A 16,394-nucleotide genomic window follows, 5' to 3' on the forward strand; every position below is an offset into this window, starting at 1 on the left:
GACCGTGCAATGCCCAGTGTTACCAGAGGACATAGTCAGCAGCAGGAATCCAGACAGGAAACAATTTGTAAGAAAGAAAGAAAGAATGACAGAACTACAGAAAGAGATGTTTGTCTAATGTTTTACCTGCAGTGCATAGTTTAAAAGTCACCTTTATCTGTTTACAGTTCCACAGCACAGCACACAGTACACCTGGTTCTCATTATCGCTGCAGTGTTTCAACATATGAATGTTATAAACGACTAAATACCTCAAACAGGTTGTCTTTTAAACCCTGTCTATGGTATGTTTGGGGTTCAGTATTGGCCATTAAATTATACAGCTACATAAGAACTGTAATTAATTTAAAATATTTTACTTCAACTTTATTCCAAGAAGGTTTTAGACCAAAATTATACATTGTTGAATCAACATTTAACATGTGGAATTTTACAAAGATAACCCATTGATGTCAACTGAACAACCCTGCTTTTTGCAAATCACTTTAACTGAATGCCACCTGGCCACTCATTACACCATTATTTAATTGTGGCATTTACAAAAACATGCCTCTGGAATGTCGCTGAAACCCAACGCATGATAAAATGTCTAAAATGCCTGCATCCTTTTTCTAATCACTTTGACGTGAGCTTGGTGGAAAACATCACGAGGTCAAGGAAAGGTGTGAAGGGGAATTAATAAGGACTTAGAAAAGGAGACCTCTGTAAGAGAAAATCTGACTCTGAATGTCAAACAGTCTTCCCTCATTTATAAAATTCTCTTCTTCTTTGGAAACCTTCAACTCAAATTTGAAAACCAACCTATTTTCAAAGGCCTTTGGATCTCTTTGAAACCACGTTTATTCAGTCTTAGTTATTTTGGTCTTTTATCTAACTTGATGACATATGCATGTGTGTATATATACATGTATTCATGTCCTGTGTGTGTGTGTGTGTATATATACATATATGCATGTATATATATGTACATATATACTTGTATATAAGAGTTTGCTTGTGTGTATACATATGGATGTTTTGTAATGTTTTTTACCTCATGTAGCTTAATTCTTTCTTTTATTTGATTACATTGTGCCTCTGTAAACGTGCCATACAAATAAAGCTGACTTGACTTGACTTGAATGTGAGCTATGTTTAAACTACAATATCGAGACAATGGACTACAAAATGTGCGTCTTACTTCAACCTAGTGTGCTCTTACTGTTTTGTTCAAAGCAGGTCAAATTACACTGCAAAAACCCACCTCCTTAATACTAGAAAAATACACTTATTTTTGGTGAAGATTTGCTTAAAACAAGTGAAATTATCTGCCCATGGGGTAAGTGTTTTTTTCTTAATAAGATTTCTTGAAATAAGAACAATATCTAGATTTAAATAAAGCTAAAAATAAGCCTTTTACACTTATTCCAGGCAACAAATCAGAACAATTGAAACTTAAAATAACCACTTATTGTAGGCCACAAATAAAAATAATAAAGCTAAAAATAAGTCTTTTACACTTATTCCAGGCAACCAATCATGGCTTGAAACCTAAAAATAAGCTTTAACCACTTGTTCTAAGTAAAATGTTGAAGAAATTAAATCTGAAAATAGGCATAAAACACTTATTCTAACGAACAAATCAAGGCAAATAATCTAAAAACTAGTACATTAAATCATTTTAAAGATATTTCTTCTTTTTAAATTAAGCTAAACACTACTTTAAGATTATATTGCTGATTAAGGACAAAACAAAACTGAAACAGAGCTAAGTGTCCATCTTTATTTGTCCACTTTAACAATAACCTGCAGATAATAAAGATACAATTGAACAGTACAGGTCCAACATTATGAGTTTGTTTAAGTGGTTTCAACATTTCAACAACCTTAGAGGTTTCGCCATTGCCCCATTAAAACTGACGAGTGACATAGGAAGACCACAAAGATTCAAATTTCTTCCGAATGACACCAAATACCACAAAACTTGTCTGGGTGAGTAAATGAACATTTTCCATTTTAGAAATAAGACCCAGATTGAAAAAACAAAAAACAAAACAGAAGTTTTTGCCATTCTTATTGTACAGTGTTGTAGAGAAAAATCCCTTTATCCAGTTTATTTTGGATTTAATTGAAATTGTTAAAATACTTTTTGCCCCAGTTGTGTCTTTACAAACTGTGTCCAAACTAAAAAAAATGATAGAAGATCATCTTAAACAATTCAGGCAACTGTTCCCAGAAAAAAATGTAATCCCAAAGCAACATTACATGCTGCATCTTCCTCTCAAATTATTGCCCTGGGACCTGTAATACGTCATATGTGCATGAGATTCGAGTCTAAACACAGTTTTTTAAACAATGGTCATCCAAATTAAACTTTAAGAATGTGTGCAAGTCTCTTGTAAACCACAATCAGCTGCTGGAGTGTTGTCAAAGTGAAGCAGGAACTGAGCATCCGATATTTGTAAATGAGAAAGAACTAGGTCCTATATCAGAGGTTTCTAATATGGACCATTTGCAATCAAAGGTTGTAGATTTTTTGGGGATTGAAGATGCTATACATCATGCCGTTAGAGTAAAGTGGCTTATTTTACATGGAAACAAATACATCTGTGACAGGTCTCTTATACTCATTTCAGCAAATGGTTTAAACCCTATCTTTGGACTTGTAAAAACATTTTTTTATTGTTAATAGTGTACTTATTGTTTTGAATACCAGGTGTATGAAACTTGGGTTTCAACAAAGACTTTCTTGCCTATGAAATTGCAATTCCCAACCTTGCCCAAGCAACTGAACTGACTGATGTTGAAAACCTACTTGATTTTACGTCATATTACCCAGTCAATTTCAGAAACAGTGTCTATGTTATGACAAAATATAACCTTGAAGATGTCCTTTCTTTAAAAACCTGAAATAAATACCTTCCAATGAGTGACTTTCTTATTTCAAGGAAAAAGGTGAATGTTTCTTATTTTGAGATAATTTTTGTTTTACACTCTATCTAAAAGCTATTTTGCTTGAAATAAATGTAAAATGGTTCATTTTAGATATACAGACTAAATAAGAAAAAAAGTAATATATACTTGAAACAAGTTTAATCATCTAACACATGAGACTGGAAACTACCTTGTAATGTTCAAAACAAGATGGACAAGATAATCTGGCTAAATTTAAGACAATAAATCTTGTCAAGCTACAAGGAATTTGCAGTGTAAGAACAAAGATGTAGTCAATAAAATGGAATAAATCCTATTATTATTAATTTACTGCTAGAGAGATAAGCCAGAGGAACTCATTGTCTCCTCCCTATTTAGGATATCTATGAACTGAAGTTAAAAGAGGCATTATAATCCTATAAGGTTGGCAATACACCAATAGACATTCGTAAAACGTTAATACAATAATAATCTGAATTTACATGGCTTATATAAATCATTTTTCCCCCTCCAGTTGTGTAATACTTTACCTGTGAGCTGTTATTGAAAATTAAAAATATAGCAGGTTATAGAAATGGAAACAGCACATACAGTTAACTGTTGTCATTAACAGAATGGTGCTTCTGTTTAAATTATGAGATGGGATTATCTTCTCACCAAGGTTCAATGGTATGCTAAACACTTTTTTGGTGTTGTTTTTAAATTACTTAAAGAAGATATGTAAAGTCGTTCTACAAGTAACAGCTTAAATTTATTTGAGTCATTTGTGATATTATTGTGTTTTGGCAGGTTTATTCAATGGCTTTTTGCTGAGTCAGTTCGGCGTTTTAGAAAAAAACACCGTCAGTTTCTTAGGAGTTATTAGCACAGTTGGGTGGAACAACTTGATACAACTTTTTAAAGTAAAAAAAAAACTATTTTTACTGCACTGTATTTCATTGAAGTAACATAAATTACTCAAATAACCTAAAAAAAACAAAACAAAACAAAATACACCCTATGTCCTGCTATTTATCACGACCTAATCACGACAATGGGAGTGAGTTATCTTCACTATAATTAATTAAACATTCCCCTCATTAGCACCCCCTGCCGCCCATACCTGAAAACTATTCTAAATGTGCGGGTAAAATTGAAAGAAAGAAATATAATATCCGTAGGCATACTAAACCCATTTTCATTTAAAATCTTTTTAAGAAAACTATACCCTTTGCCTTTGTTTAACTTAAAGTCCTTAAAGTTTTATAGCTTGACCCACTCAAGATGGCGCCTTCTTCGTCCCTCCTCTCTCTTCATACGTCACGCCATTCGTCAGTCGCGCGTAAAGTTGTGTTGACAGGAGCGGCGGCAGGAGTTGTCAGCGGAGCAGTAGCAAGCTTCATCGAACCCGAATGGAGTAATCACAAAGCTAACAGGCGTCTCTTTTTTTAATTCAGAAGCTCTGTTTATACCATTTAGACCACGACCATGGCAGATGACCAGTCCTCTCAGCCCTGGTCCATCGACAAGGATGACTATGAACTCAATGAGGTGATAGGTGAGAAGCTTAGCTTGCTAATGTTAGCATTGTAGCGTTCCCTGGCTTACACTGTCGTCGGCTGTCAGCTGCTATTAGCCAAGTAGCATTGAATGTCTGCAGCTAGCAGAAGTCCAATTACGACCCATAGCTACAATGCGGCAACGCTAACAGCTCAGAAGTTTTCCCGTAGAAGGGCAAACTGATTAACTGTCCCTGCTAGCAGGAGGCATAAAGTAAGGTTGCATTCCTGCCATACGGCACGAAGCTAAACGGCTAGCTAAAGCAGTTTAGCTTTAAGTACGTCCAGGTTCGTCCGTTGTTAGAATGGGTGGTGCTCTTTTGCCCAAGGTGTGATATGGCATGTAGTGAACCAGTCATACTTTACACAAGTTCAAATAACTGGAACATGACTTTGATCAGAAGACTTGGGCTCATTTTCACAACGCTGCTGAATTTGGGTTGATCCTGCTTCTTATAGTTAATGACTTTATTCAAGGGTTTTATTGGCATGCCAATGCATGTATTCACATGAGGTGAAACTAAATTTGAACTCAGGTCCCGGGTAAGAACAAGAATAAGAACACACAAAGATTAAGAACATATTTACAGTGTGACTTAAGTATAAATAAGAAAATGATTAAAAAAATTCCAAAAAAGTGTGCAGTGGTGGAGCTTTCTTATGTCTGTTAGAGAGCAACAAAGACTACAGTCTACAGAGAGAGACTAGTCTCCAGTGTGAGAAACATGTCTTTACTTTGTACTTGTAAGACCCAGTACAGCGGTCATATGCTAAATGAGTATCAGAGACCGCTCCACAATGGGATAGCTGAACTATTTTATTATTGGTCTCTTCAGGAAGTGGAGCCACTGCAGTTGTCCAGGCAGCTTACTGCAAGCCGAGAAAGGAGAAGGTGGCCATCAAACGCATCAACCTGGAAAAGTGTCAGACTAGCATGGATGAGCTTCTGGTAAGAAACTACAGCGGAAGGTAGTGCAGAAATTCATGTTTGTGTTTTGCTGAGAGTGTTTCTGATCAAGGCCACATGAAATACTTCACACAGAAGTTATTAAATGGTTGAGTTTGTGGGGGGGAAAACCCCCCAAAATAAATGACATTAAGACAGACTAAGTGTGGATAAGTATGTTCCTCTGCAACAGTGTTTTCTCTAGTATGCACTTACACATATTTACTGTTGATGGAGATGCTCAGATGAGATTAGTTTCCTACACACAAGTTATAACTTTCCCGATGACATGATATTTAACATGAACTATGGAAAATAAACATTAAGAGTAAAACGTTACATAGTTATACTCTATCGTGCGCCCTCTGTGAGATGTGTGTGTGTGTTTGGTTTTTACTTTTATACACTCTTCTCACCCACTGGTTTACCAAAAAAGAGATTGATTAAGCAGTTAGCTGAAAAAAGGTTGGAAAACAGGTAATAATGTGTGTGTGTGTGTGTGTGTGTGTGTGTGTGTGTGTGTAAATATGTGTATATATATATGAAATAAAATTCTTTTTAAACATAAATGGCCTTTACATTTTCTTTGAGAGGAGGAATAATAGACAAAAATAATCAGTGAAAGTTAGCTTTAGTTTAATCCTGTGAATTCAATACCTCATAAGTCAATATACTTAATAACAATAGTGCAAACTCCAGTAAAAGCCATTATTGCCATGTAACAGGTTTGCTTTTTGGATTAATCACTTACCTGAAAGTAAGAATTCATCCAGGATCTTAAATAGACTCTAAACATGTTATCAGCTGGATCTGTCACACATTATACATCTAAGGAGCTTTTCCAACCACTTTAAAGTGTTTTAGAGTGTTTATTTTGTTGAACTTAAAGATCATAATCATGAGATATCCCCAGTCGATTAATTCTTCTTAAGGATCATCATAGCAGTGTATGCTCTCTGCTGTAAATATTTCATTTCATTTCACTATCTTCAAGAACTTCCTACTCCGTTCTTATATAATGCCAAGCTCCTGAATCCTCTTATCTCTAAATGCTGTGTTAAAAATGTCTTTACTTGGTGGCTTTGTAATAATGTTGAAGCTGAAGTTTTCAGGTTTTGCTTTTTTTTAATAGGGGAGTTTTTGTCTTTGAGGAAGAGCACACATTAAGCTGTTGCATTTCGATCTTACTTGGAGCCAGCTCTTATTAAATATTCAAAAAGATCAAATCCTGTGACTGAGATCGAGTTTGTCTTTTTAAGTTCAACATAAAGCTTCAGTTAGTGCTTGGCTTCATAGGCCACAGTCGATGCTTCCTGGGTGACCTTTTATCCCACGTTTTTCTTCTGTGTGCAGAAAGAGATTCAGGCTATGAGCCAGTGCCACCATCCAAACATCGTGTCTTATTATACCTCCTTTGTGGTGAAGGATGAGCTGTGGCTGGTGATGAAGCTGCTCAGTGGTGGTAAGTGCTGTTACGCTGATGAAACCTGTTTCTAATTTGACCTGCTCTTGGCTAACCTGTCTTCTTGTATTACTAAGAAGCTCAAGTTTGAACTTGGAATGAATGTTGAGATTAACTTCCCACAAAACCAGTTCTTGAGCTTTATATTATGGGCTTCTTTAATTTCACTATAATTTCTGTGAGAACACACTTCACACTGTGATATATCCACTACTGATTGCCTGTATAATAATTAAGTAGTCTGGATTTTTGCATTTACTGATTTAACACTCGCTGTTTAAACCTTAATGTGTTCTGCATCTTTTCTGCAGAACACATGCTCCATCATTTAGCATAGAGAGGGAGATTGTAGCTATGTTATACCAGACTGTGTTGATAGTAATGGTGAGTCAGTCTTTGTGCAGACCTGCTGTCGGTCTTATTTTGCTCATACAATCATTTTCTAAAATATGTGCTTCTGTGTGGAGTCTAAAACCAGCTTTAACCGACTGATTGATGGTTTCCCCATCGAGGTTACGCCCTCTTTTGTACAAGTTCATAATTTCATATTCCACTATGTTGTCAGGGAATTTACTGTCTACAGTTTTTGCCACTGCTGTCTTTTGCATATGTAAATGTTTGCACATCTATTCCACCAAGTGGCAACAAATGTGCCACTACTTCATTCCACTGGTTGTTGTGCATGTTGCTGCTGTACTCTGCGGGGTTCTGGCAGGTTGTATTTTGTTTAGTTTGGGAACAGGGCACAGCTGCGGGGTTTGTTTACAGTATAAGCCTTCGGTTGAATTCCACTTGATGTTCTTTTAACCAACTGCCATCTTGGAAACTCTCTCCATGTGCTGCGAGCATGTCTTGTGACAAGCCTCTGCCTGTCTTTCTCTCTTCCTTACGCTCACTCGCTCTTTCTCAGGCTCGGTGCTGGACATCATCAAGCACATCATCTCTCGCGGTGAGCATAAGACCGGTGTGTTGGATGAGGCCTGTATCGCCACCATTCTGAAAGAAGTCTTGGAGGGGCTCGAGTACCTCCACAAAAACGGGCAGATTCATCGGTAGGTTGTGCTGATTTATCGCGCAGCAGCTTTGTGATTACTGTACACAGTGTTTGCACTCTCTGTAGCTCACATGTCCCATCGTACACTGCCGTCTCAACTCAGTCAGGCTCTGGGCCTTTCATCTCTGCATATGAGTGTGCGGTTTGAACTAGACCTCACTCCTTCAATATTTAATACAGTGAAGCTGCATAATTGAGGAGGTTTGTTTTACATAAAAGTTCCTCCCAGAACACTGTGGATCACCAGTGAAAAGAAAGGGCTCTATATCCTCTATGCCTGGTTGTGTGACAACTGTACTTGTTGTAAATTAACAGTCCCATTTACAAAAAAAATAATGTCAAAGGAGCATTCACAGCAATCTATTATGTATTTAATTAGATAAATCTAATAATAATAATGAGAGATTAGATTGTCTGATATTTTAAGAGTGAATGATTATTCAGTCACATTAGATCTTTAATGTGACTGAACCGCATGTGAGTAGACAAAAGAATGGCAGCGGAGAGGCTGGGCTCAGGGTGACCCATTCAAGTTGTTTGCGCATATTTCCACTCGGTGTAAACCATACAAACAGAAATCAGGTGGATTAAAATGAAACTGATCAAAGGTGAAGCTTTATCATGTTTCTGTGGAATAGTAAAATATATTCGGAGTGTTATTTATTCCTGGAGCCGAGCCACATCTGTGTCGGAGGAGAGCCACTCTTTGTGGCCTTCTAATTGTAGCCTGTGATTTAATCCTCCTTTGCTTCATGCACAGTGATCTAAAGGCTGGAAATATTCTTCTCGGGGATGATGGCTCTGTGCAGATAGCTGGTAAAGTGTTTCTGCTTTGTCTGCATTTACTGTGGTTTGTGGCACTTGAGGCAGTTTTTCATCATCTCCTATTTGTTGTGTTTCATGCACTCAAAACACCAGACTTTGGTGTGAGTTCCTTTCTAGCAACAGGTGGAGACATGACGAGGAACAAGGTTCGGAAGACGTTTGTGGGGACGCCGTGCTGGATGGCCCCAGAAGTCATGGAGCAGGTATAAGCCTCGCTTGCTTTATCCCTGTTCTTCCTCTCTCTCTCCAGTTTCTCTGTAGTGCTTCAAGCTTGGATATAAAAGGACAACTCGAGCACTTTGATCACTCGGCTCTGTTTTCGATCTGCAGGTCCGTGGCTATGACTTCAAAGCTGACATCTGGAGTTTTGGGATAACTGCTATTGAACTGGCGACTGGGGCAGCACCATATCACAAATACCCACCAATGAAGGTAAATATGTGCACGAGTTTAAAGTGATCCAAACAGCTTCTTTGTTCCACGGTAAAAAGCTCAAAGCTCAGACCATTTATAGTGTGGAGAGGTTTGATTCTGTGTAAACTGCAGGACTGTATTTGTGATTTAACAACGTTTAACATCACCATTGTAAGGATATCTTCACTTTTTAGTCTGTCCACCAGCTCAGGCTGATCTCTGCCTGTCTGTAGGTGCTGATGCTGACTTTGCAAAACGACCCTCCCTGCCTGGAGACGGGTATTACAGATAAGGAAATGGTGAAGAAGTACGGAAAATCGTTCAGGAAGATGCTCTCTCTGTGTTTACAGAAAGATCCTGAAAAAAGGTTACTCTGCAAAACCTTCTTTCTTTTCTTTTCTTTTCTTTTTTTTTTTTTTGAGCAAAGTTCCAGACCCAATTTGTGCTGATTTTTCTGCTTATTAGATTCCCCTGTTGCTGAACAAATATAATGAAGAGCCTTGTGTTTCTTTCCTATTTAGGCCAACTGCTGCTGAGTTGCTGAAGCACAAATTCTTCACAAAAGCCAAGGTGAGCCATGCATCACTGATATAAAAATAAGCTGAAAATATTGCTGCAGGTTTCAAAGAGAGTATTTATAGATCCTGTAAGAAATGGTTGCCTTTGTGTTCCAGAACAATGAGTTCCTACATGAGAAGCTCCTGTATAAGGGTCCAACAATAACAGAGCGATCTAAAAAGGTACATAATTTACTCATGCACTGAATCCATGCTCACCAGTATTTCTGTGCATTGCTCTTATCAAGACAAGGTGTGCTGTCTCGTCCAGGGTGTGTCCCAGTTTTCCTAACGCTCTGCCTAATGATTGCTGGGAAATTCCTAGAGAGGACGAATGAGTCACTGTTACTTGTCTTCACTGCGCTGTGTAGGTGCGTCGTGTGCCTGGCTCAAGCGGGCGTCTCCATAAAACGGAGGATGGTGGCTGGGAGTGGAGCGATGACGAGCTGGATGAGGAGAGCGAGGAGGGCAAAGCTGCTGTAGCAGCTCTGCGGGTAAGACCCTGCATGCCTGCGCCATCTGATAGTCCAGGTTATTTTATATGGTTGCTATTTCTCAGTGCACAGCGTCCTTTGGCCAGCAGATGGTGCTGCTCTACTGTTAGTTTGAGCATATGTTTAGCCCAGCAGGAGTGCAGTGCTAGTGAGCCCCTCTGCTTATTGTCACTTTAATTCATGTTTAGGTTAGACCTCAGAAACTTTGGATTTCAGAACTTTGTCCGACCTAAGAATAGCGGGGGTTTTCTTAGTCCATAGTGTTCCAACTTCCAGCAAGTAAAGATGCAATTAGTGTATAGAACTGTAGTTTGTGTTGGGGTTCATGTTTTTTAATCTGAGTGATTGTGATTTTTACCCCCCAAAAATGACAAGTTAAAAAAAAATAAAATAAAAGAGGAGCTGGAATTATAATTGGCATGTCACAATTCATGCTGAATATATCCGTGGGTCATTTTTGGATTCAAGGAATTTCATCTCTTCTCATCTGTGGACATTTGAAGCTACCTGAAACACTGAGCTGCACCTGATTGGGCCAGCACTTCTATATTTCATTACAATGTTCTTGTATTCAAAACTAAGTAGTAAGCCACTCATGCAGTCTGTCTTCATTTTAGATCAACAGCAGTTAGTTAAAAAGCTTTTTGAGACTTTCCATTCATGCTGAGTTGGGTCAGATTTCTGTTATTTGCATAACGTAATGTCAACTTTAACTTTTTGCAGTTGAAGCAGTTCAGCTCTCAATGTGACACACTCAGACATTAAAACACTAGCACCTGCTCAGATCACCTGTTTAAATTATTTTCCACTATACTGTTGTCTGGGTGTGGGATTCAATTGGTGCATACATCGGGGGGCTTAAGGGAGAATTGCATGTGTTTAATCCTGATAATCTGTCATGTCCGTTCTGCAGTCACCAAGAGTGAAGGATGGGCCCCAGAATATGGAGGTAAGTCCTCTGGTAGTGGACACGACCTGCAAATCTTGATTTATTGTAATGCTTTTATAGAGCAATCGGCATGACTGTCTTATGCCCCCCCCCCCCCCCATTTGATTTGCATTTATGTAAAACTGACTACTGATTAATTTTGAAATTGGTATCTCGTAGCTTTTCCCACCAGCAGATGGCTCCAGTGCACATCTGCAGCCGCCTGGCGTGGCACATGAGAGATCTGCGAATACAGGTCCAACAGGAGAAGACGTGGCACCACAGGCTCCCGCTCAGACAGCGAGCCCTTCACACGGGCCTGCTGTTCAGGTAACAGTCACCCAGAAAGTTACACTCAGAGCTTTTGGGAAATGACAAATGAATTTTTGGTGGCGTATTTGTGGGGAAGGCATCCACAACAGTACTCGTTCATGAAGTAATTACACTTAAATTATCAAGAATAAGTTCCCGGATAGCATAGTTTGCTTTGTTTCCCTCACCCCTGCTGTTTTTGATATTTTCACTGGTATGTTGCTTTGTGACCGTAAATCCCATTTTGTTTGGCATTACATGCGTTTTAAAGATACGCAGTGGAGTTTTCTCCAGACCAACGCATTTTAAGCGCAGTTTTGGATGGGGAATTGTGGTCACCCTGCTGTGCGAGTGATGTGGACACCCAAGCTTGTGAATGCGATAACTCGAGAACAAAGACATGTGTTCCCAAACATAAGTCCTTTACTATTGTCCTTCGATAGGATCCAGCTGCCTCGTCCAGCGTTCCCATCAGTCTCGTCCTGAGACTGAGGAATTCCAAGAAGGAGCTCAATGACATCAGATTTGAGTTCATGCCTGGCAGAGGTAGAAATGTTCACAAAGCTCTTTCTTCTCTCTCATGCTATTCCACTTCAGTCTCTTAACTCTGTTTTTGGTTTATCTTTTCACTCGTGTCCTCAGACTCTGCTGATGGAGTTTCTCAGGAGTTGGTCTCAGCTGGTCTGGTTGATGGAAGGGACTTAGTCATTGGTGAGTACGACAGAGAGCCCTACATGTTGTGATGTTATTGCTGTTGCTAAAATAATATTTCAATAATTCTGATTGTTTTGCATTTAATTCCTTAAATTCTTTCTTTAAACACGGTATCAAGTCTTGCAATTGACCTAAGTGCTTTAATGCTCATCAGTATTGTAAAGCTTCTTGCAGCCTCAGTGTTGAGTTCTCAGTTTAGATGTTGGGCATCGCAGCAGCTGGATGCAAAGTTCACAGTGCAGAATGCAAATCTGTTGAGTTTTTTCATATTGTTCCAGATCGGTTGCTCACATAGTTTTAGATCTTTTCAATAAAATCAACATTTAGGAAACAATCTAACTACTTCCATTATTCACAAACGCCGTTAACATTTATAGGGTGTCTGTCTTTATGCTTGTCATCGTTGTCATCTGCTCACAACTTCATAGGCTTCTATTACACATCCAAATTAAATTGTGAATGCTGGTTCCGGCGACCCACGTGTGTTTCCTTCGATGCAGCAGAATGATGTGTATGATGTCTTTGCTGTTCCTTTGCACACGTGGGTAAAAGACATTAGCCACATCCTTAAGGAAAATCTGAGCTGAGCAATAAGGTCTGCAGTGTGAATGTAGCCTTAGTCTGCTCACAGCTTTCTAACTTTCCTGTCTTTACAGTTGCTGCCAATTTGCAAAAGATTGTTGATGATCCACACAGTAACAAAAATGTGACCTTTAAACTGGTGAGCACACAAACTGAGTTATTTATGAAGTAATGCTGTGACTTTCTGGTACAAATGTGTCACATATTCATTGATTATCACAGTTTTTATGGGGTCAGTGTTTCTTCTCAAATATTTAGTAACAACAGTTAGTGATTTTTTATTTTTATTTTTCCAGGCGTCTGGAGTGGAAGAGTCTGAAATTCCCGATGATATTAAACTCATTGGATTTGCGCAGCTCAGTATCAGTTAAGTCTAACCAGAGCCAGATACAAAGGACAGAAATAAATGGTATGGCACAGCTGCATTGTAGTCAATTCCAAAAACCACTTCTGCCAAAGGGAGGAGGGGGAGGAAATGATGAAGAGAAGGAGGCATAAGCCTGGTAGGAGTGTAACACTACTGCAGCATGCATGAGGACCACATTGAGGGGGTTCAGTTCATCACAGGAGTCACACTTGAAAAGTTTACAGTGCGCTTATACGAGGGGGAAGAGATGCAATCAGATATCAGTTCCTAATTTCTTTGTTTCCATTCTTTGTCTTCATACACAAGCACAATCCAAGCCGTCTCCTGCCAGTACTGGAAACGATTGCCTTTTATTGTTTTATAAAAAACAAACAAACAATTAACTGTGCCACAAAACTCTGAAGTGTCGTGCCACCTTTGTGTGGCACTTTATGATACATTGAAATTAAAAATCAAGTTCAGCCTTAGTTACTTTAGACTTTACCAGTGTAACTGGTGGAAGTTTGTGTACTCTGTGTATTTCACATGTACGCCTAAGAAAATCCCCGTAATATCGATACAGATATCTGTCGTAGCATAGGGTTTTGTTTTTTTTTTTGTTTGTTTTTGAAAGTCCATAAATTCCGTTGAACTTTTACCTGTTATGTCAAAAAGGGTCCAGCAGTGTGATCAGTTCTTTCCTCCGCAGTATCTGTGGTGGTTTTGTCAAAACGTAACCAAGGATTTTAAGCTCTAACTGCACTGCTTAAATCAGCTGTAGCCCCTCTGTCCCACACCACCTCTCACAGTACCACACTCGGTCAGTTGGCATTTATCCCAGGGTATTAAAGACACATTGTTTTCACAGGTTGAGGGAATGCCTGATGTTCTTGTACTATGCAATAGCTGTTTTCTTTTTTCACGGTATGTGGTCACTGGTTACTAATCATTTCATTTATGTTGGATACATTTTCGTTCTTTTTTTCGTACCTCATAAGGAGTTCATAACGAGTCAACCAGCCAAACTGACATCGCTAAGAGCCCATTGTAAGATTTAACATATCCACAGACACGGGTAATGACTGCTTTGTTTTTTTTATTTCCCTTTAAGATATCATCGAATCTCACAGTAGCTGATTTAACAGCTCTTACAAATCCCAGATGCTGGTTTTGAGTGCTGATGAACTTCTGTAAAGGTGCGCATACTCAAAAAGTGAACATCTTCCAAAGTGAAATACAGCTTAGAAGGGGAAGAAAGCTAGCCATTCAGATAGCTATTGGCTTATTTGCCTCCACCCCAGTACAATGGAGATGAATGGGATTCTGCTTTCAAGCACTGATTGATGGCATTGCTGCTTCATCAGTGGCTGGCATGAAATTTACTACATGTATATTCTTATATATTCTGTACACACTCGTGGTCCTCAAAGTTTTTATTTTCTTGGTCAAATGTTTTGGCATCATCTCGATTGGCACGAGAGTTTACAAAGCAGCTGCTTGGCATTCTTGTTTTGTTTAAATGATCTCAGACCACTATTACATTGGATTGTCACTAAATTTGGCACAGGTATTAAGGACTCCTTGGCCGCTCTGCTCCTGGTCTTTTCCTCTTGTTTCATTATCTGGTCCAAGTTTCAGTTTGTCTGGTACTTAATGTTTTAACACGAACACTCATCACAAACACACTGAGAAGGTGAGCATGGTTGATACACTTGTTAAAAACATGTTAGAATGTGGGATAAAGGTGTCACCATAATACTGGTAATGTTTTAATAATACACAATTGTGATGTAAATAATTGCAGCTTTGCTCAGTTATTTTGCAGATTCTTTATACTTCCCTACACTCGTATTTTGAGTCTTACTCATTTGCCAAAACACAATAAATCAATGACAGCATTATCTTGGTTTGTTTTTGGTTTTTGGTTTTTTCCCCAAAATTCTTTGGCCAGCGTGTTTATTGTTACAGCCTTGCTAGCTGTGAGCATGACTTGAATTGAACAAACTTCACTAAGTCACTCGTGTTTAGGGGCAGCAGGAATACGGACAAATTTTATCAAAAGCTCTACAAAAAAACCAAAAAACAAACCAAAAAACCTGACCGCCACCAAAAATATTCCCAACACTGGATATAGCAACCTTTTAAAAAATCATTGGAAACTTTTGTCGTCACTGGGCAAGTTGTTTCTGTACTGTAGTGTCTTTGCTTTATGAACACCAAGTCACTCATTACTCCCAGTGTAGCTCTGTGGTGGTTTTGTACCATGTGCAGAGGGCTGTGACACAGCTCTTAGTGCAAGGACTGATGTAAATGGTGTATGTTAACATTTTGTAACTGTACATATGATGGCAACTTCACGCACTGTCGCACAAACATGAGGTTTGTATGTAATGATGTCGTTGCATTGATTGTTGAAGTGTATATGTCAGATTAAAGGAACATATTACTTGTAAATATTGATTAAAGGCAAACAGATTGAGACTCATCATGTTCAGTACGCAGAATTCAGTTTGTTTTGTAGTGTTTTCCACTGTTGGCCTTTGCCGGAGCATCACTAATCATGTGTGGATTATTCCATTGGTTCATATGTTAACATGCAGATTTTTTTAAAATTACATTGGGCTTGAAATCACACTCTGCTTTGATGTCATGATATGTAGTGTTTCCTCACGGAAGCCAGTTACAGGCTGATTGATAGATAATTTTAACTAGACGATGAGTGGCACAGGTTACCCTTCCCTCTGTTTGTATGTGTGATTTGGTCATTAAATGGTTGCTTATCAAAGACTTTCTAAACATCTTCCTTATAGTTTACTTTAAAAAAAAGTCATTCTGCCTCTTATGAGGCCACTTGATGATTAGTATTATTTTTAATCAATTGATTGGCAAGTACGTATGAACTTCTTGTTTTACAGATCAATACCTATATTTTTAAAAAAAATATACGCTTAATCATAAAATGTGTACATCCACCCATGCTTAGTTTGAAGAGTATTTGTGATGAGATGCAATGGTGATTTACCAGTTTGATACATTGTCAGTAAAATTTCAGCACATGCAAGCTGATTGTTGTTTTTGTTTTGTTTTTGTTTTTTATTTTATTTTAGTTGTTGAATAAAGTCACATGATGGTATTCAATGAGCGTTAATGCTTTTATTTAAAGTGTCCTGCCTTTTAGTAGCACTAGGTTTTCATGCAGTCACACCCACCAAAATAGAACTGTTAACAATGAGTGGGGGGAGGGGATGAGTTCCTACACCCCTGTTTCACACACCAACTTAGACATTGCCATGTTATACTATGTTTCATA

General features: G+C 38.4%; 1 protein-coding gene across 1 annotated transcript; it reads left to right on the top strand.

Moving 5' to 3' along the window:
• Positions 1-4,239: 4,239 nt before the first annotated feature.
• Positions 4,240-16,222, top strand: LOC116333757 (serine/threonine-protein kinase OSR1-like). The gene is made up of 17 exons (XM_031757005.2): positions 4,240-4,449; positions 5,287-5,399; positions 6,750-6,858; positions 7,769-7,910; positions 8,673-8,728; positions 8,831-8,940; positions 9,068-9,169; positions 9,385-9,518; positions 9,673-9,721; positions 9,826-9,891; positions 10,080-10,202; positions 11,116-11,151; positions 11,311-11,460; positions 11,886-11,988; positions 12,085-12,153; positions 12,813-12,877; positions 13,035-16,222. The coding sequence occupies exons 1-17, from the start codon at positions 4,380-4,382 to the stop codon at positions 13,107-13,109; spliced, it is 1,572 nt and encodes a 523-aa protein (XP_031612865.1). The 5' UTR covers positions 4,240-4,379; the 3' UTR covers positions 13,110-16,222.
• Positions 16,223-16,394: the final 172 nt, after the last annotated feature.

Source organism: Oreochromis aureus, linkage group 18 (assembly GCF_013358895.1).
Source record: "Oreochromis aureus strain Israel breed Guangdong linkage group 18, ZZ_aureus, whole genome shotgun sequence".
NCBI classification, from domain to species: Eukaryota; Metazoa; Chordata; class Actinopteri; order Cichliformes; family Cichlidae; genus Oreochromis; species Oreochromis aureus.